The 17,637-nt window shown below is 37.1% G+C and overlaps 1 protein-coding gene across 1 annotated transcript in view; it reads left to right on the plus strand.

Annotated features, from left to right (window-relative positions):
* Window positions 1-3,420: 3,420 nt before the first annotated feature.
* Window positions 3,421-17,637, plus strand: part of LOC107671742 (solute carrier family 22 member 23-like) — a 50,148-nt gene continuing 35,931 nt past the window's right edge. Inside the window, exon 1 of the mRNA XM_016464688.1 lies at window positions 3,421-3,852. Within this exon, the coding sequence (XP_016320174.1) occupies window positions 3,439-3,852 (414 nt within the window). The 5' untranslated portion in view covers window positions 3,421-3,438. The remainder of the gene's footprint in view (window positions 3,853-17,637) is intronic.

Below are 17,637 nucleotides of genomic sequence, written 5' to 3' on the forward strand. Positions count from 1 at the left end.
GGTCACAGAGGTGAGCCAACGCCTCTCTTTCTTTCCCACTGCTTCTCTACGATTCAGGCGTGGCTGCACAAATACCCCCATGTCTACACCTGCTCTGTTACCACTTGTTGTGTTTTCAGTCTATGCGTAAGCCTTTTTCGTGACAACACATTACTCACTCTTTATTCTGACACACCCTTAGCAGCTAATTCCCAAGCTTGTCTAAACTCCCTGGCAAGGGAACACAGGCATGTTTGCTGGGTTTTTGGGTTGATTACATTTTTTATTTCACTAGAGAATCATAGCAAATTGTATAATGAAAGACGTATGCATTTTCTTTGCAAGCAAGAGTGACTTTGAGAGTACCTTAAAAGGGTCAAAGTACAGAATACATCTAGACAACATGCCAATGAAACATCTGTCTTACTTTCACATATACTACCATTCAGTGATTTGGTCATTAAAACTGCACACATTCACACACCACATGCTAACTCATCAGATACTACATCAGATGACGCACACCTAATGATTTCATCAACCAACAAAGACTAAGCCATTTTCACTCTTACGCAATAACAAAAGACAGTAAACTCTTCAAGCGAATACTGCCACTTAGTATATATAAACATCAAAGACTAGAGGAGTTATAAATCATGGTTTTATCAGCCTTATATAACAATATTCACTTTTTAACCACTGTCTGGAAAGATTCCACAACTAGAGAGGGAAAAAACTACATATAATAAACACAAAAATGTGACCTTTGGGTAAGTGGCCTTAATGGGAACTTGCAATTAAATAGCATATTGTATTGCCTATTTAATGACTTTTCAGAAAAATGTAAACAGTTATTAGTTACAGTACATAATTACAGATAACAAACAGTTATGGAGCACAATACAATTCATGAAACAGCATCTGGTACAGATCAACAGATATTGCACTTAATCAAATGTTTAATTTTTAATTTTTTTTATTATTTAACACCCAACCTGAGAACAAAGATAAATCTTTTAAATCTGTCTTGATAGCATTGTCTTAATGCTAAGTTGGTTTTATTGTGTTCACTGTTTTACCAAAAATCCATTATAAATAAATAAATAAATACACAAATAAATAAATAATGATATTGGAATTTTATTGAAAGTCAGAACCCACAAAATATATTCTGAACTATTCTAATTTTTAAAAGTTTTGCATTTGATGAATTTGTCAAAACCATAGCATAAATCAAACATTCTGTATTTTTAAATCAAAACTTTATAATTACTGAGCTGTTTTTTTTTGCATTAGTAAGAACCTCCCTTTGTGACAAATAGCAGCTGCTTTGTCTATAAAATATTTGTCTTTTTTAACCAGAGATATTTTAAAACAACTACAAGTGTACAAAAAAAAAAAAATGCAATAAAACGCAGTGTCTGCCTTATATCACATGACTGTGTTTATGACTCATGGCTGGGATCAAAGGTTAAATACTTTAATAAAAGGGTGTGACCACTGACCAGCATCTCTTTTCTGTCATAACAGGTGAACGTTCACACGTTCAGTGTAAACATAACAAAACCAGTGATGGTGTCAAGGTTACAGACATAAAGTAACAAACCTGCGCAATAGTTATTTCTTGAATGAAGCATCTAAACTCATTCTGTCCCTGAGGACTAAATAAAATTAACAAACCAGCAAGCAAATCATACACTTCCTAATTTGACAACAACATCCTACTGGAGTCTCTCTCTTTCCCTTTATCTGGATCATACTTGATTTCTAGAGGATTCTTTCATCTTTTGAGTTCTTGGCTAAGGATTAAAAATTTTTTTTTGCTATTTTTGTTTTCATGTCAGGTGTCTTCGATCAGTGAACAAAGGAGCAGTCCAACAATGAATTGAGCAAACTGAATGTGAATACAAGTAAAAACATGTTCTCCAAGCATGTGCCCAACCACTGCCTTCAAATCCTCAAGTTCTTTTGCTTCAAATGTTTTCTCTCTTCCGGAAACATAATTACAATAAAGACAATTCCTGTAACACTATTGGTCACCACTAGATGGCAGGCTTACGCAAATAATGCTTGTCCCTAAATATAAGAAGTTTTTGCTTCAAAATATGCACACACAAAAAAAATAATATCATTGCATACCTATCCCAGATAGCACACGTACATCTGCAAGACGTCTGTTAAAGATCGCTTCATCTGGAAAGCATCTGCTGTGTACAAACATCTGATAGACGTCTATAAGATCTTAGTTTTACAATCATTCTAAATCATAAACACCTTATAAACGTATATTTGACATCTGATAGGAAACGTCCTTTAGACGTATTGCAGATGAGCAAACGCTCTAAAAAATACGTCTTTCATGATGTGGAGGAGAGAGTGTTCAGTGCACGGGACAGACATTAGCCGAGCCGAGCGACAGAAAGATAGAGATTGTGAATAAAAAACTAAAGAGGAACTAAAACTAAAGAGAAGTAGGACCCGTGTAAATATCAGACCAGCTTTCCAGCGCTGGAGAGAACTCAAGGATCGGACGCCGAGGTTGCTTTGTTTTTTGCTTTGTTTCACAGAACTAATCGTTGCCTGGGTTGCGTACGTACGTGTGGGGCGGAGCTATCAAAATAGGGGCGAGACATGCATGATTGTTTTGATGATTTCAAATGTCAACATTGGCTACCAGAAATCGCTTACCCCACCTTTAATTTCATTTTGTAAATTGTCTTTCTGCCAGTTTGGACCGACAGATGGCAGCAGTTACAGCAAAATGAAAACAGGTCTATCATCCTCACACTAAATGATTTGATTATTAAAGAGCATGACTACTTAAATCTCTAAAATAATCTGATTTTTGTCTAAAAAAGTAGCTTATATACTCCTAAACAGAAGCTAATGGGCTTCTGGAGTTGAGCACACTGTGCTATCATCCACTAAATGAGTTGAAGGGGACGTTCAGTCGAGGTTCCGCCCTCAAGACTGTTTGGTCGGTCCCTGTCATCACCGGGGAGCGTACCGAGTGTATGCAAATTAAAATTAACGAGGTTATTTGTGTCGGAAGGAGAGATTCCTCGGCTCCTGAGTGGATTATGACGCGGGTCTGAGTGTAATGTCACGCGCGGCGCGTCTGTGGGGCTGCGTGTACCGGGACAGGTGGGTTACCTGTGGCTGTGAATGCTGGAAACGGGCACGGATCAGCAACATGCCGATGAAACGAATTGCTTTCCTTGAGCATCGTTGTTGTTTTCCGTCTAGAAGCGCGTTTGGGTAGTGGAGCGGGCCAAGCCGGTGACTTTTGACTATTGATTGATCGCGAAGAGTTCGTGACGACTTTTAAACGGGTGAAGACACGCAAACCACTCCCTGAGCACCGGACGCCAAGCTCTCTTTCTGATTGCAATTACGCGCATCCAGTGTAGCTAAACGGGGACTGTGAGGTTCTGACGCATTCCCGAACCGGGCTGCAGTATGTGCGAGACGCTGATGGCTGTGTCTCAGCTGGACATCGAGCCTCATCCACCGGAGAACGGCTTCGTCACCCCCGAAAGTAATAAATCGCCCGGTTTACTTACGCAGATCGACGGCGGCGTTTTGCCTAACGTGGGCGGATTTGGGAGATTTCAGAAACAGCTGATCGTTTTAACATGCATCCCGGCCATTTTCATTGGCTTCAGCCAATTTTCGGACAGCTTTCTCCTGCATGAGCCTCAGCCGTGCGCTCAAGTGCAGCCGAACAACAGCGAGCCTTCGTCCAATGTGTCGGCCGTGATGTATCGCGGCGTCGATAATGGAAGCAAATCCACTAATGAGTCATCACAATGCATCTGCATGCAGTCAGGATGTGAACTGCAAATTGGACTAGAGCAAAATGTTGTCACGAAGGTAAGAGTGTGCGTTCAACTCGTCCGTAATAGCAGCAATATTCCTTTTGCACTCAGTTTATCAGGGACCAGGGGAGGAACTCGAGCATTTGGCTGGCAGGCGGTTTCAAGTTCATGGACGTGCATAGCAGACAAGCATGCATGGTATTAACGCAGTTAAATGTCACACTTTTTTTTTTCATGCGAGCTCCCACATGAATGCACATGAATGTGAGTTTGTTTACAAAGCATCTAGGGGCCTGCATTACAGTGCAAAGGAGCAACTCTCTACACGCATGCCACAAAGAATGGCATTGCTGACTGAGATCAATATGAGTCAAATGCCTCAACAGCTGACAAGGTGCCAGCCATCACTGGGTTCCCTCATGCTGACCAGATGACATAACCACTCTTAAAAAACAACAACAGCACCCTTTTAACCATCTGTGTCCTGCCCTTTGGCCTCCATTAGCCTGTCGGTGTATTGTGCAATAGTGAATATGGGTCAACAAACTCTTGAGGGTTACACAGTAATTCTGAGCAGCCTACGGAGATAAGAGAAAGCCAGCGTAGGCCTTTTGTGTTTATCATATTAGTGACACGTTATGTCCTTCCCTGCTAATCTGGTAACTGGAGGAAGATTCCCTACTACTGTCTAGATGCTAATCATGATGTAATGTATCATGAACAAGCAGAGAGGAGCTACTTTAATACATATTTGCTTAAAATGTGTTGTCTTGTGCAACATTCGTAAAAATAATGTAAGGGGAAAAAAATCGTAAAAGACCCACAGGCCTATAAGCAGTGCACACATAGCCTGCAATGAGAGTGAATCAGCAAACTTGTACAAAAGCATCAATTTACCCATGGCTTTGTTGTTCTCTCTGAAAGGAAATCCTATAACTGTTGTTATGCCTTTCCAGCAGTCAAAAGTGATCCATTAGCAGGTGAAATTTATGGTTGCTGCATTTAAAAAAAAAAAAAAAAACTGGTTGCTTTAATATCACCTCCTTTATAAAGTAAGTTTTTTACACATCTGCTTGCTACATAAGTAAATGGACATGGATTATTAATTTGAGCTGACACTTTATTAGCTCACTTGTATTAAACTCAAAATCACAAAAGGAGCACTGTTGAGGGGCTCCAGGACCACTGAACTAGATGGAGCAGGGCTGCTGGTTAAGTAGACATCACTGCCTTTTACATTCAAGTCTGAAGTATTGAGTACATTTTTTAAAACTAATCTTTAAATCAAAGTCATGCAGGTAGGGGCACACCAAACGCTGCCTCAAGTTTGGGGTCATTCAAAAGTCTCTTCTGCTCAGCAAGGCTGCCTTTATTTGATCACAAAAATACAGTAAAATGTCTGAATTAAAATATCTGTTTTCAATGTGAATATATGTTCAAATGTATTTATTTTTGTGATGAAGAGCTGAATTTTCAGCATCATTACTCCAGTCTTCAGTGTCACGTGATCTTTCAGAAATCATTCTAATATGCTGATTTGGTAGTATTGAAACATTTCATGACTAAGTTTGTTATTTAAATCTTTGGCTCTCATTGCATTTAAAAATAACTACAAGTAGTACAACAAATGAAATGATACATTTGACACCTGTAGACACTAGTTTTGTTTCTCATTTAAACTCTATTTTAGAAATAATCTAAGCTATTGTAAATCTCATACATTTGCTTAAAGCAGTAGTCTTCACTGTATTTGAGCCATTGTCTGCGGTCAAAGACACTCGCTTGTTTTCACAAAGTCCTCAGCCAAGCCGCTAATGCTTCTTTCAAACCTTTCTCCAGTGTGATCTTCGGGAAAGTGAGCTGTTTCTGCCATCTGCTTATTTTATTTCAGAACTATCATTAGTAAAATGCTGCATGGATCTGTTGTTCAGGTTGACCACACATGTGTGATTGTCGTATTATTTCACGTGCTTTAGCTCTAATTCAACACATGCTTTGCATTTCTCATGCATTTCATGGATAGCAACTGATGGCTATTGCTGTTTTTTGTCGAGTGTTTGTTTCAGTCTTTGGAAGCTGACTTTACTGACGGTATCTGCTGGCACTGTGTTTTTGCATAAATGATTGCGTTGGAGTGACGCTTGCAAATGCCGGAATGATCAATATTTGTTCAGTTAGGTTGGCTTTGAGGTGTGCTTTTGTTTGTTGTCATACACTGATCATATAGGTTTTTTATGGCTGTGTCAAATTATCCAAATCATACCCAAGATCATAGTGATCCTATCCTCTTTTCTGTATCCCAAACTGCTGATGTACAATTGCTTTTGGCAACAATGTATTATCGTACCCTGCATTCATATTTTCTGTTCTAATGGTCGTGCATTTTGTACAGCTTAAACAGAAAGGTCATATCTTGTGTGGGGAAAGTTAGTACTGCCCTACATATACATTAAGGGCTTAACATTAGAATCCGGTGCAAATTGGTCGAAAATTGGCATCATTCACCTTAGTAAACTGGTTTGGTTTAGTTATAAGCACCAAAGTTCATAGTACCCAGTGCTGGGTGGTACAAGAGTATCCTATTTAAATCAATGTGATAAACAAGTTAGGTCAAAAGTAATCAAAAAAGTAGTCTGATTTTATTACCCGAAATGTGTAATGGATTATGTTACTAACTACAATTTTTGTCATGTAATTTGGAATCAAATCAGTAACAGACTACAATTTGTAAGTAATCTACCCAACACTGATCGTATACCATCATGCAAAGATCAAGATGTCTCACAAAGTCTCATTGGGTCAATGAGATAGATTAATAATGAAATGCTGACTGTTAACACACTTAAGTACAGCTCGCTATCAGCAAACTCAGCAACTCAGTGTGCATTTGCACCATAATTAAATGCACATCATTAAACTCTCACTCGATCTCACAGTCAATCTTGGCGGGTCCCTAACGAGAAGCAGGACTTCTGGGACAGTTTACTTCATGCAGATGAGACCGATTTTGACATGTTTGCTCACAGTTTCACTGGGTGAAAAGAAGCTGATAGCAACTGTAAGGCATGATAATGACCCAAAACAAGCAAGTGAATCTGCAAAGGAATAGCTCAGAATAAAGAAATGGTTGACTCCTCGACGCAGTGTTCAGGAATAAGATCTGTAGTCTTCTGCCCTGTGAAAGAGAGAATCTCTATGACTGAGGTCAGGAAGTCGGAAAAGTCCCTGAAAAATAGTCCTTGTTCTCCTCTGATCTCCTCCGACAGCCTCTGAAAGTCATTTTCCATCGGGAGAGCCCTTTCAGATTTTGAGGACCGTTCTAATTGCATTGGAGGCCCCACAGGCTTTTATTTGAATAAGATGAGGTGAAATGAATAGGAGAATATCATCACTGGGAGATACAGAGCTGGAGGATCGTGCACATTTGGCTCTAATGTTGCATTCTGATGACAAGGTCAGGATTAGAGCTGAAGGGTTTTGATCCAATAGCAAGAGTGTAAATAGGATCAAATTGAATCTTGATGAATGGCACTGCTCTGCATTTTTGATGAAGCTGATTTCACTGTCTGTCTTAATCAGTCTAGGATAAAAATACTGTAGGTGCTGCTGATCTACTGTACCTGAAGCTTTTTTTTTTTCATTTACTGAAAATAATAATGAGCTGAGTGTAACATTCAAGCCATCCATAACTCATATAGGCCCGTAAATGATTGTGTAATCAAGTATATTATATGGAATTAAAGGAGTTGTTTGGATAATAGGAGCAAAGATGCTGTTAGTGTTGCCAAATTTTGATCGGATTAGCAGCTGTTTGATTAAATTACTTCTAGAATGTGCAAATGAGACTTGAGGCCGAACCATAACATATTCATTTTAATTATGTAACAGCAAGCACTGTGTGAACATATTGTTCTGCATCTTGACTAAAGTAATTTTGTGTGTGTTTGTGTAAATATTGTAAAAAATTAGAAGTTAAGAACCCCAAAATTGAGGCAACCAGCTTTAGGACTTTTTTTGAGTTTAACTTATGAGTAAAAAAAATGGACCTAACAATTAAAGGTGGTCTGTGTTTTCATCAAACACACCTTTAAGTTGTATGAACGAAACATTTTTGTTTGCACCAATTTAGTTGTTCGTGTGAAAAGTGCTAAAGGAAATTCCACAAAGTAATTATTTATGTCTGCCATTTCGAAAGATCTGTGCTTTCCGAAGGATCTTTCCAAGCTGAGGCAAGTAATAAACTGGAATAAAAGCTTTTATGCACAAAGCTGCTGATTATGATAGTCATGTCTTAAAACAAAATCTGACCAATTACACCAAGCAGTTTAGTCAAATATTGCATGATTAAGAGCTTGTCTATCAATGTGCCTGATCAAAAATAGATTTTTATTTTTTCCTGAAGAAAATATGAATAGTGCTTGTCCATGCAAAACTGCAGTGCTATTGGGTGGATGTGAGGGGAATAATGGTGAAATTGGGTTTATGGTACTGCTCTATATCTATATGTCTCGGTGCTGCCATAGTGTAATCCCACAAATAATAGGAAATTATCTAATTCAAATGAATTAACATTACCCATAGCCTGCCTGTAGAATAGTATAGAACATAGTATAGAATAGAATGCCTTTGTTGTAATAAAAAATGATGAGGACATTGAAGATCTCAATGTTTAGTACAGCATAGTAGTGACGAAGTACATGTAGTACCTTGAGTCGGAATGAACCCTGAACATCCTCAAACCTTTTATACATTTACAGTTTATTACCATTAATGTAAATGAAGTTGCTCTTCTGTGGTAACAGCTGTGCTCTGTATGTTACACCCCATTGTCTGAGATTGTTCTCTGTGTCCCATTCCTGTTCTATAGTTGGTCACCATTTGCTCAGGATGTGATCATCCCAAATGATCTAGAAACAACATAACTGTTGACTTTCTTCTTCTGTATAATAATTAAGCCATTTTGGGAAATGAGCATGATCGAGCATCTACTGTGGAGTTGAATCTGGGTCGGGGCAGACTACAGTTTCTTACATTGCCATTGCACATTTGATGTAGAATGAGGGAATGGTGATAGTGGGACAGTGTTTTATAATGTTCAGTTCGTGTGGCTTTTTAGGCCCTGCGGCGTTTCCCAGATGGCAGCAAAGACAAAAGATGATGACGGGGTGAGTTGCATCCTTCAGAATGCTGCTGGTTCTACGGAACTTCCTACATATTGTATCAACTGGATTTTGTCTTTGTGTATTGTTCGTTATCATAGATTTTCTGATGTAAACATATTAATTGCAAAGTGAGCTTTTGCTAAACCAGCTGTCAAGGCTAGATCACCATTGTTAACGTGACGCCGATCGAGTGGGCTTTTTTGTTTGTTTGAGCTCTGATGGACATGGAAATGTGAGCTTTAGTTTTCTGCAGACACATTTGCACACATGCAGCGTAGGGCTGGACGATATGGCCAAAATTTATATCACGATATATTTCTTAATTTCAGTCGATACGATATAATTCCGATATCGATATGAACACTATTTATCTGAAATAGAAATCTTTTGTAACATTATAAATGCCTTTATCATCACTTTTGATCAATTTTAAGCATCCTTGCTAAATAAAAGTATTAATTTCTATAATTTCCCAAAAAATTTATAAAAATTATACTGAATGGAATAGTGTATAATGTTACAAAAGCTTTTTATTTCAGATAAATGCTGATCTTTGGTCGCGATACATATTGATATTGAATTATTGTCCAGCCCTAATGCAGCGTATGCGTCCACCCACACACGTTGTATTTAGCCAGCTATCCGGCCTGAAGTTGTTGAACTGTTCCTTTATCAGCTGGAGTGACTTGATCTTTTAGACAGAAACACAAGGTGCTTATTCACAGATTTTCATTCAGACTTATGAGCTGGACTCAAATGACCTTGAAGAAGGGTTTGACAGAATATGCGTAACTGAAAGTGTCTTTGTAAATACAGAATTTAGAGAAACTTAACTTATCAAACCTATAACCCAGCCTATTTGGGATTTTACTTATACCTACTGACAGTATAGAGTGGTGCAGGTGTGACGTCAGAACACGTAAGACTAATTCGCCGCTGGCTCCTTCAAGATTTTCCAATGGGGTTTTTGAATTGATGAGTAAAATAAAGCCTGTGGTAAACATAACTCGAAGATACTTTGACGTTTTGTTCTACGACGTAAACCGCACACACTCACACCCCAAATTGTCTTTGTCTTAGAAACATGCATTTTCAAAAATAAACACATTGTAGAACAAACCGTCAAAGTATCTTCAAGTTATGCTTGCCATAGGTTTTATTTTACTCATCAATTCAAAAACCCCATTGTAAAAACCCATATGAAAATCGCGAAGCAACTAGAGGTGAATTAGACTTACGTGTTCTGACGTCATACTACCTGCACCAATATATTTCTCATGCTGTTGTTTGCAGACAGTATGTCTAAAAATAGAAAATAGATATTATTGCTATTACAAGTGGACAAGAAAGTTTTGTTCTTCATGTATATGTGTGTGCAGAAAACATCAATATTCCCTTCTGGTATTCTCATATAGAAATGATAACAACTATTTTAATAATTGCTTAATTTGTTAAAGATTTCTTTGATTTATTGGATTTTAAAAGGGAATTTTTTACTGACTATTTCTGACAACTCTTGTTGGCTATAAAGATTTATTTGCGCGTTTACGGTAATTCATCTCACTAAATCATTGCACTGTTGTACTATGAGATTTGTACTGTGGTGAAGTAACACATCATTACAAACAATGGTCCCTTTTTGCCCTCTTTCTGGCAAATACAATTCACCCTGCACACAGTCTCTCTCTCTCTCTCTCTCTCTCTCTCTCTCTCTCTCACTTCCTTTCTCTCTTATTGCTCTTTCTTTCTCTTGCTCTCTTGAAGACAGAGTTATGCACAAGGGCACACATTCCCAATCCCACATGCAGTGCGACTGTCCAGATGCCTGAATGATCCCCTTATCTTTGTCTTTAAACAATACAGCAAATTAAACTTGATTTTAATGTTGTTGTTTTTTATGTTTTCTGAAGGAACCCAGATAGCACACGTACGTCTGCGAGATGTCTGTTAAAGATTGCTTCATCTGGAAAGCATCTGCTGTGTACAAACATCTGATAGACCTCTTTAAGATCTCAGTTTTACATTCCTTCTAAATCCTAAACATCTTAAAGACATTTTCTAAACGTCTATTTGACATCTGATAGGAAACGTCCTATAGACGTATTGCAGATGAGCAAACGCTCTTAAAAAAAAAAAAACGTCTCGCAGACGTCTAATAGACGTCTCTGTGATGTACGTGTGCTATCAGGGTTGCTTCTGTATGCAGGTACAGTACGTACAGTGAGCATGTTTACACGCACACCAATATGCTGAAAAATACCAAAGAAATTCCATTTTACTGGTTTACATGCAAACCAATAACCCAGGAACGCAAGAAAATCATGTTCACAAGACATTTTTAAAAGTTAGGTTATTTCCCATGAGCATCCATGTATTTTAAAAGCTTTTAAAACCTCAGAGAAATGGTTTAACACATTTATCGGTTTATTAAACAATCTGTTGAACAACATGGTGTTGATAAGTGGTTGCAAGGCTATTCTGGGTGGCATCAGAGATGCTATTTAAAACATTTTCCTGCAAGTCTCTCAAACTCGCAGGTTGTGAGACAAGGATTTGATCACAAGTCTAATCCAATGACATTAAAGTCACCATGAAATCAAAATGGACAATTCTTTATTTTTATGCAATATTGCAATGTTTATTTATTATGATTTATCCAAGCACATAATTTTATATATATAAATCCCCTTCCTCACGGAAATCGGTTTCACTACAAATAACACCAAAAAACATGGTTATTGTTAAATCATGGTAACCACAAATTAACCATGGTTTTGCTATAGTAACCATAGTTTAACTGTGGTATTTGTTGTAAAATTATCACTGTCAAGAAAGAAGATTGTACTTGTAGTCATAACATGACTTCTCTTCCTAATATGCCTGTTTATAACATCCATTTAGTGTCAAGTCAAAACACACTAGCATCATGTAAATGTTAGAAACATGCTTGCAACATGCTAAGACATGTTAGCAATTTGTTAACACATGTTAGAAACATGCTGATTCATGCTGTACGTGTTAAGACATGCTTGCATAGTGTTAAAATATATTTGCAACATTAAAAGATGGTAGCAATGTTCTGAATCATGTTAGCAACGTGCTATAATATGGTAGCATTGAAGCGACTTATTAAATCATGCTAACAACGTGTTAGCAACATGTTAAACATGCTAGCAACTTGCCAAAACATGTTGACTCATCTTAGCAAAGTGCTAAAATATGTTAGTAACATTTTATTGTCTTTATCTGACCTTCTCTGAGTAAAATCTTCAAACTTAAAGCTTTTCAGAGTTATTTTAAATTTTCAGACCTGGCTTTGTCAAGCCAACATCAAAGTTTGTCATCAAACTACATCTATTAAGTAAAAAAATTCTGATACATGAAATTGAAAAACTTCAGTAACAGGTTTTTTTTGTTAGGTTTATTTTTTTCAGTTTTTTTTTTAATGACCTAAGCTGCTTTGAAGCAATCTGTGCTGTATAAAGTGCTGTATAGGTGAATGTGACTTGATTGGAGTGCCGAATTGCAGATCTGGTGCAAACATATCTATATATATATATATCCTCTTTTTCCTTGACACATCCTGGCCAAGATTTCTATATTGCCTAAAATATCCAGGTTTTGGCTTTGTTTTCCTGTTTTCATGCGTGCTGAGGGTAATGATCGAAAAGTAGTTAAACCGATAACATGACAATAACATTGTACATAATCGACCAATCGTGGCGCATGAGGAGGTGGGATCTACAGAGAACAGTCAAAGCGATGCAAATACATGTACTGTAGCGTGCAGCACATATTTACTGTAAATATTCATCAAAACAGAGCTTCCAGCAGTGTGGCAGTGTTGGGATGTTTGCTAACAGTAAACTGCTGCTCAGGTATTTCAAACCTCTTTTTTCCCCCTAAACAAAGAACGAAAAGGAAGAACTTTGTAGTGAGTAAATTGGGGCCTTTAGGGCTCTGCACTGCGATCGACTTGTGAAGTCCCTACAGCCAGTCCTCAATTAACTCACAGTGCGTCCTTCAGCACATCTCGACCAGTTCCTGTTAAGTGCTTCCTCTTATTGGCCTCTTCAGTGTGCTCTTCCCAAGGCAACATCAGGTCCTACATAGTCACATCACTAATAATAGGTGGATCCTGTTGCAAAACACAAAAAAATCCACGTCCAGGCACTCACATAGTAAGCAAAGTAAAAAGCCTTTATTCTAAGACAGGGCTACATATTAAAAAGACACCAACGCGTATCATCAGGGTGTTAGACAATAGAGAAGTATAATAAGAAGTAGCTCAATAAATACACCTGTGACTATACAGGTGCATCTCAATAAATTAGAATGTCGTGGAAAAGTTAATTTATTTCAGTAATTCAACTCAAATTGTGAAACTCATGTATCAAATAAATTCAATGCACACAGACTGAAGTAGTTTAAGTCTTTGGTTCTTTTAATTGTGATGATTTTGGCTCACATTTAACAAAAACCCACCAATTCACTAGCTGAACAAATTAGAATATGGTGACATGCCAATCAGCTAATCAACTCAAAACACCTGCAAATAATTTATTGAGATGCACCTGTACATTTTAAGGATCTAGCTATCTATGTTTTTCTGTTTATGATCACATCACTGTTTTAAAGACAGAGCCGTTTGGTCTGTTTCATCTCTTAAGCCTGGAATACACTACATGATTTTTGCCCTGATTTCCCCCCCGATTTACAGTCTGGAGAAGTTGACGAAAGTTGCAAAAGTCAGAGTCAGTGTACAGTGTTGGGGGTAACGCATTACAAGTAACGCGAGTTACGTAATCAGATTACTTTTTTGAAATAACTAGTAAAGTAATGCATTACTTTTTAATTTACAAGAGAGTATCTGAGTTACTTTTTCAAATAAGTAACGCAAGTTACTTTTTTTCCAATTTATTGATTGACAGCTCTCCTGTCCCCATGTTGAGAGAAATCAGAAGATGTTACTGTAGTTCTAAAATAAATAGTTCAACCGTACTAATAAGCACAAATTACTCTAGACAAACGTGTGTGTCTTTTTTTTATTGCTGAAGTGTGTTGAAATTTCTTCTTCTGCATTCTACTGTAAGGACATAAATTTACTTTCCCTTCAGCCTGAGGCTTATTCATTTCACTTTTTGCTGTGAAAAGGCTTTTATATTTGGCAAAAATATACTTTTTTTATTTTAAAAATAAACAAGCAAGCCCTGTCCAGATTTAAAAAGTAATGCAAAAGTAACGTAACATTACTTTCCATAAAAAGTAACTAAGTAACGTAATTAGTTACTTTTTTATGGAGTAACGCAATATTGTAATGCATTACTTTTAAATGTAACTTTCCCCAACACTGCCAGTGTGCAGATTTGAGTTGACAGATTCCATAGAAAATCGCGTAGTGTATGATGGTCACAGACTCTGATTCCATCCAGTTGGAGGAGATCAAACATGTTTGATATTTCAGCAGATTTTAGAACACGCGTCTCCTAGCAACAGTGTGCACGTTTCTGCATGAATTTGTTGTGATCGGCACAACTTTAAAGTATGGTATGTAAATGATCCTCAGTTGTTTAGTGTATGATGCCCAGTTTTTCTTTGCCACTATTTACAAAGTCCGTAAGTGTATTAAAAATGTTCTGATTTTAAAAAATCATCTAGTGTATTCCAGCCATTAGATAAAATGGAAATGTTATGCAGCGTGTGAAGTTATTTGAAAGCTTGTACTTTTAATGTATTCCTGTGTGGTGGGTAGAAGTATGGTCATAATCTGGCGGGGGTGTCAGATTTCGGCACCAAACTGGTCCATTACTCCAGATGATCCAGATGATGACTTTAGAGGAATGGAAGCTCTCTCTGAACAGCTAAAGAGCATGTGAAGATCAAACGCTTCTGTTCTGGAGCGCGGCATCTGTGGTGTTTAGTTCACGCCAAAGTCATGCAAAACTTTATAATCAAGGATTAATCTGTTATGTATGAATGCAAGTAGTGTTGGGCGATATGCTCCATAGTCATATTGTCTTATTGTCAGCATGTGAGATCGCAGACACACGATATTATCATTGTAATTTAATTAATTGTTTTCTTACTTGGTTTCATAACCGCAGAGTGAACCAACTCCAGGGTACGGCTAAAAGCAGCCTAATGTTACTGTAATCTATTAACTAAATATACAAAATAGGCCTATATTTAATATGACTGGATTTGTATTTAACATGATAATTTGGTAACACCTTATTTTAGGGTCTAGGGTTTAGTTGTATCATATATCATATCATATATCATATCATATCATATATCATATCATATTATATTGGACTCCAGTGTGAATGTAAAGTGGATGAAGATTAAAGCTAACAAAAAGAGAACAAAACAAGAAAGAGAAAAATCATATGTGATCATTTTCACAGCATTAAAAGTAAATTATAAAAATGCACAGGTAAAATATAAAAAATAATAATGGGATCGGCTTACAATGTAAGTGACAAACAAAATAAATATCAAAATACAAAATACAATATCTGTCAATCTCTAAAATATGTGACTGTGATTTGTCTGTGGTCTTCAAGTAGTCTATGATATTTTTATAAGATTTATGTTTATTTATTATTATCACAATGGTTAGTATGCATAGCCTTTAGCATCACAAATAATATATTTCTGCCTCATGTGATCAGAATCCAATTTGGATTGCAAACAAGCAGAAACATTTGTGTTTTGAGCTGAGAAAATGGTTTTAAATGTTGATGTTAGCTGCTAGCAAGGTATTTGAAAATGGGGAATGACCCTCGGTAGAATTGACCATTTCTACAGTTGTAAGTCGTTTTGGATAAAAGCGTCTGCTAAATGAATTGATGTAAATGTACAGTCCAGAATGGTGAATTTTGGTCTCTGCATCGTGATCTCACCCTGATGATATAATCGCGAGTCGCTCACTTTCATTACACACTCTCTCCGTCACGCGAGTGTGTGTCTCACTTCCTCTGCTTTCAATCCCGCTCTCATTTTGTTCTTTCCTTTGAACTATAAAGTAATAAATACTGTTCAAGCGAGGACTGTGTCTCACACTGCTAGTCTGTTGCTAGGCAGAAACTATGCGGCAATCTCTGTCTCTCGGCCTTGAATTTTCTCACTGGCACTGATTCTCTTCTGCTTGCCTTTTCTTTCCTCATTCACATAGCTATGTGTAAAAACACTCAGAAAGCGTGGCTGTTCAAGCATACAAACCTTCATATACTTACATTTATAATTTTGTCAGATCATCTCATGGGAAATCACATCAGCATTCTCAGACTCGGCCTTGTTTAAGGTCACTGTAATAATCTTTTATAAACGGATGTCTTTCTCTCAAAGACAGTTTGAAGAGGTCGGCTGTTTTGTAAAGTAATGTTAATTTTCTAATGTAAAACAGCCCTTATTACTTCCCTTTAATTTACCATGACGGTAGTTTACACCGAAATATAATAGTGACTGCCGTTATGTGTACTGTAAATACTGTACAACCATAATCAGGACTTTCCACTAATAGGGTACAAAACAAAGTTTGAAAAAAAAGAGTTTGTGTTTCCTTATTTCTTAATAAACACCAAGTGCACAGAGGAATTAAATATATGAATAAAGTCCAAGGTTGAAACAGGGTCCTTAAAAAGTCTAGGTTGAAGGTTATAAGCCTTAAACGGACAGTTCACCCCAAAATTCTGTCATCGTTTACTTAACCTCCATTTGTTCTGAACCTCTGTGAGTTTCTTTATTCTGTTGAACACAAAAGAAGATATTGTGAAGAATGTTTGTACCCAAACAGCTGATGGTAACCATTGACTTCCATGGTATTTTTTTCTCTACTATGGAAGTCAATGGCTACCGTCAACTGTTTGATTACTTGAGTGAATGATGACAGAATTTTCATTTTTGGGTGAACTATCCCTTTTAATACCTTAAATGGTACAACATGTGTCTTAATTATCATTTTAAGTGGTATTACATTTGAGGACGGAAAAACAGGATTTGTATTATGGTCTAATGTGATGATTAAACTTAAAATAAGCAATAATTAAATTAATAGGAGCGCTGCATTTTCAAAGTCAAAACGTGCAAATTTTGACAGCCTTGAGGTTTCAGACCAGTTTGCAGTTATTGAATGATGCTCATTTATGTTTTTGAATGAGCTGGGAGTAGTAGGGCACACATTTCAAAATAAAAGTCTCCGTGTATTTCTGGCTTATTCTTCCCTTCCCTTCCCTTCCCTTCCCTTCCCTTCCCTTCCCGTCCCGTCCCGTCCCTTCCCTTCTCTCTGGGCCCCCTGTCAATATATAGATTTTGTGATTATCGCCACAATAATCTGGTTATTTTTTTTCTTTACACATTATTATGAGCAAAATCCAGTATTGGTTGACCTCTCTAATTTGTGTATATTGATGTATTAGACAATAAACCATTTTCAAAACATATTTATATATTGAATAAAACGTGTCTTGAGTATTTTAACCTCACTTAATTTAAGTTGTTGAATGTGTGCTGCAGCTTGTTGAATTAAGTAAGAATCGGAAATGCATGATTTACTGTATAGTTTTGTTCTGGACGTACAGTATGCGTTTTATTTATCATAAGTTGGATACCCTGTGAGATATATATATATATATATATGTGTGTGTGTGTGTGTGTGTGTGTGTGTGTGTGTGTAC

This window comes from Sinocyclocheilus anshuiensis, unplaced genomic scaffold (genome assembly GCF_001515605.1).
Source record: "Sinocyclocheilus anshuiensis isolate Anshui unplaced genomic scaffold, SAMN03320099.WGS_v1.1 scaffold524, whole genome shotgun sequence".
Classification (NCBI taxonomy): domain Eukaryota; kingdom Metazoa; phylum Chordata; class Actinopteri; order Cypriniformes; family Cyprinidae; genus Sinocyclocheilus; species Sinocyclocheilus anshuiensis.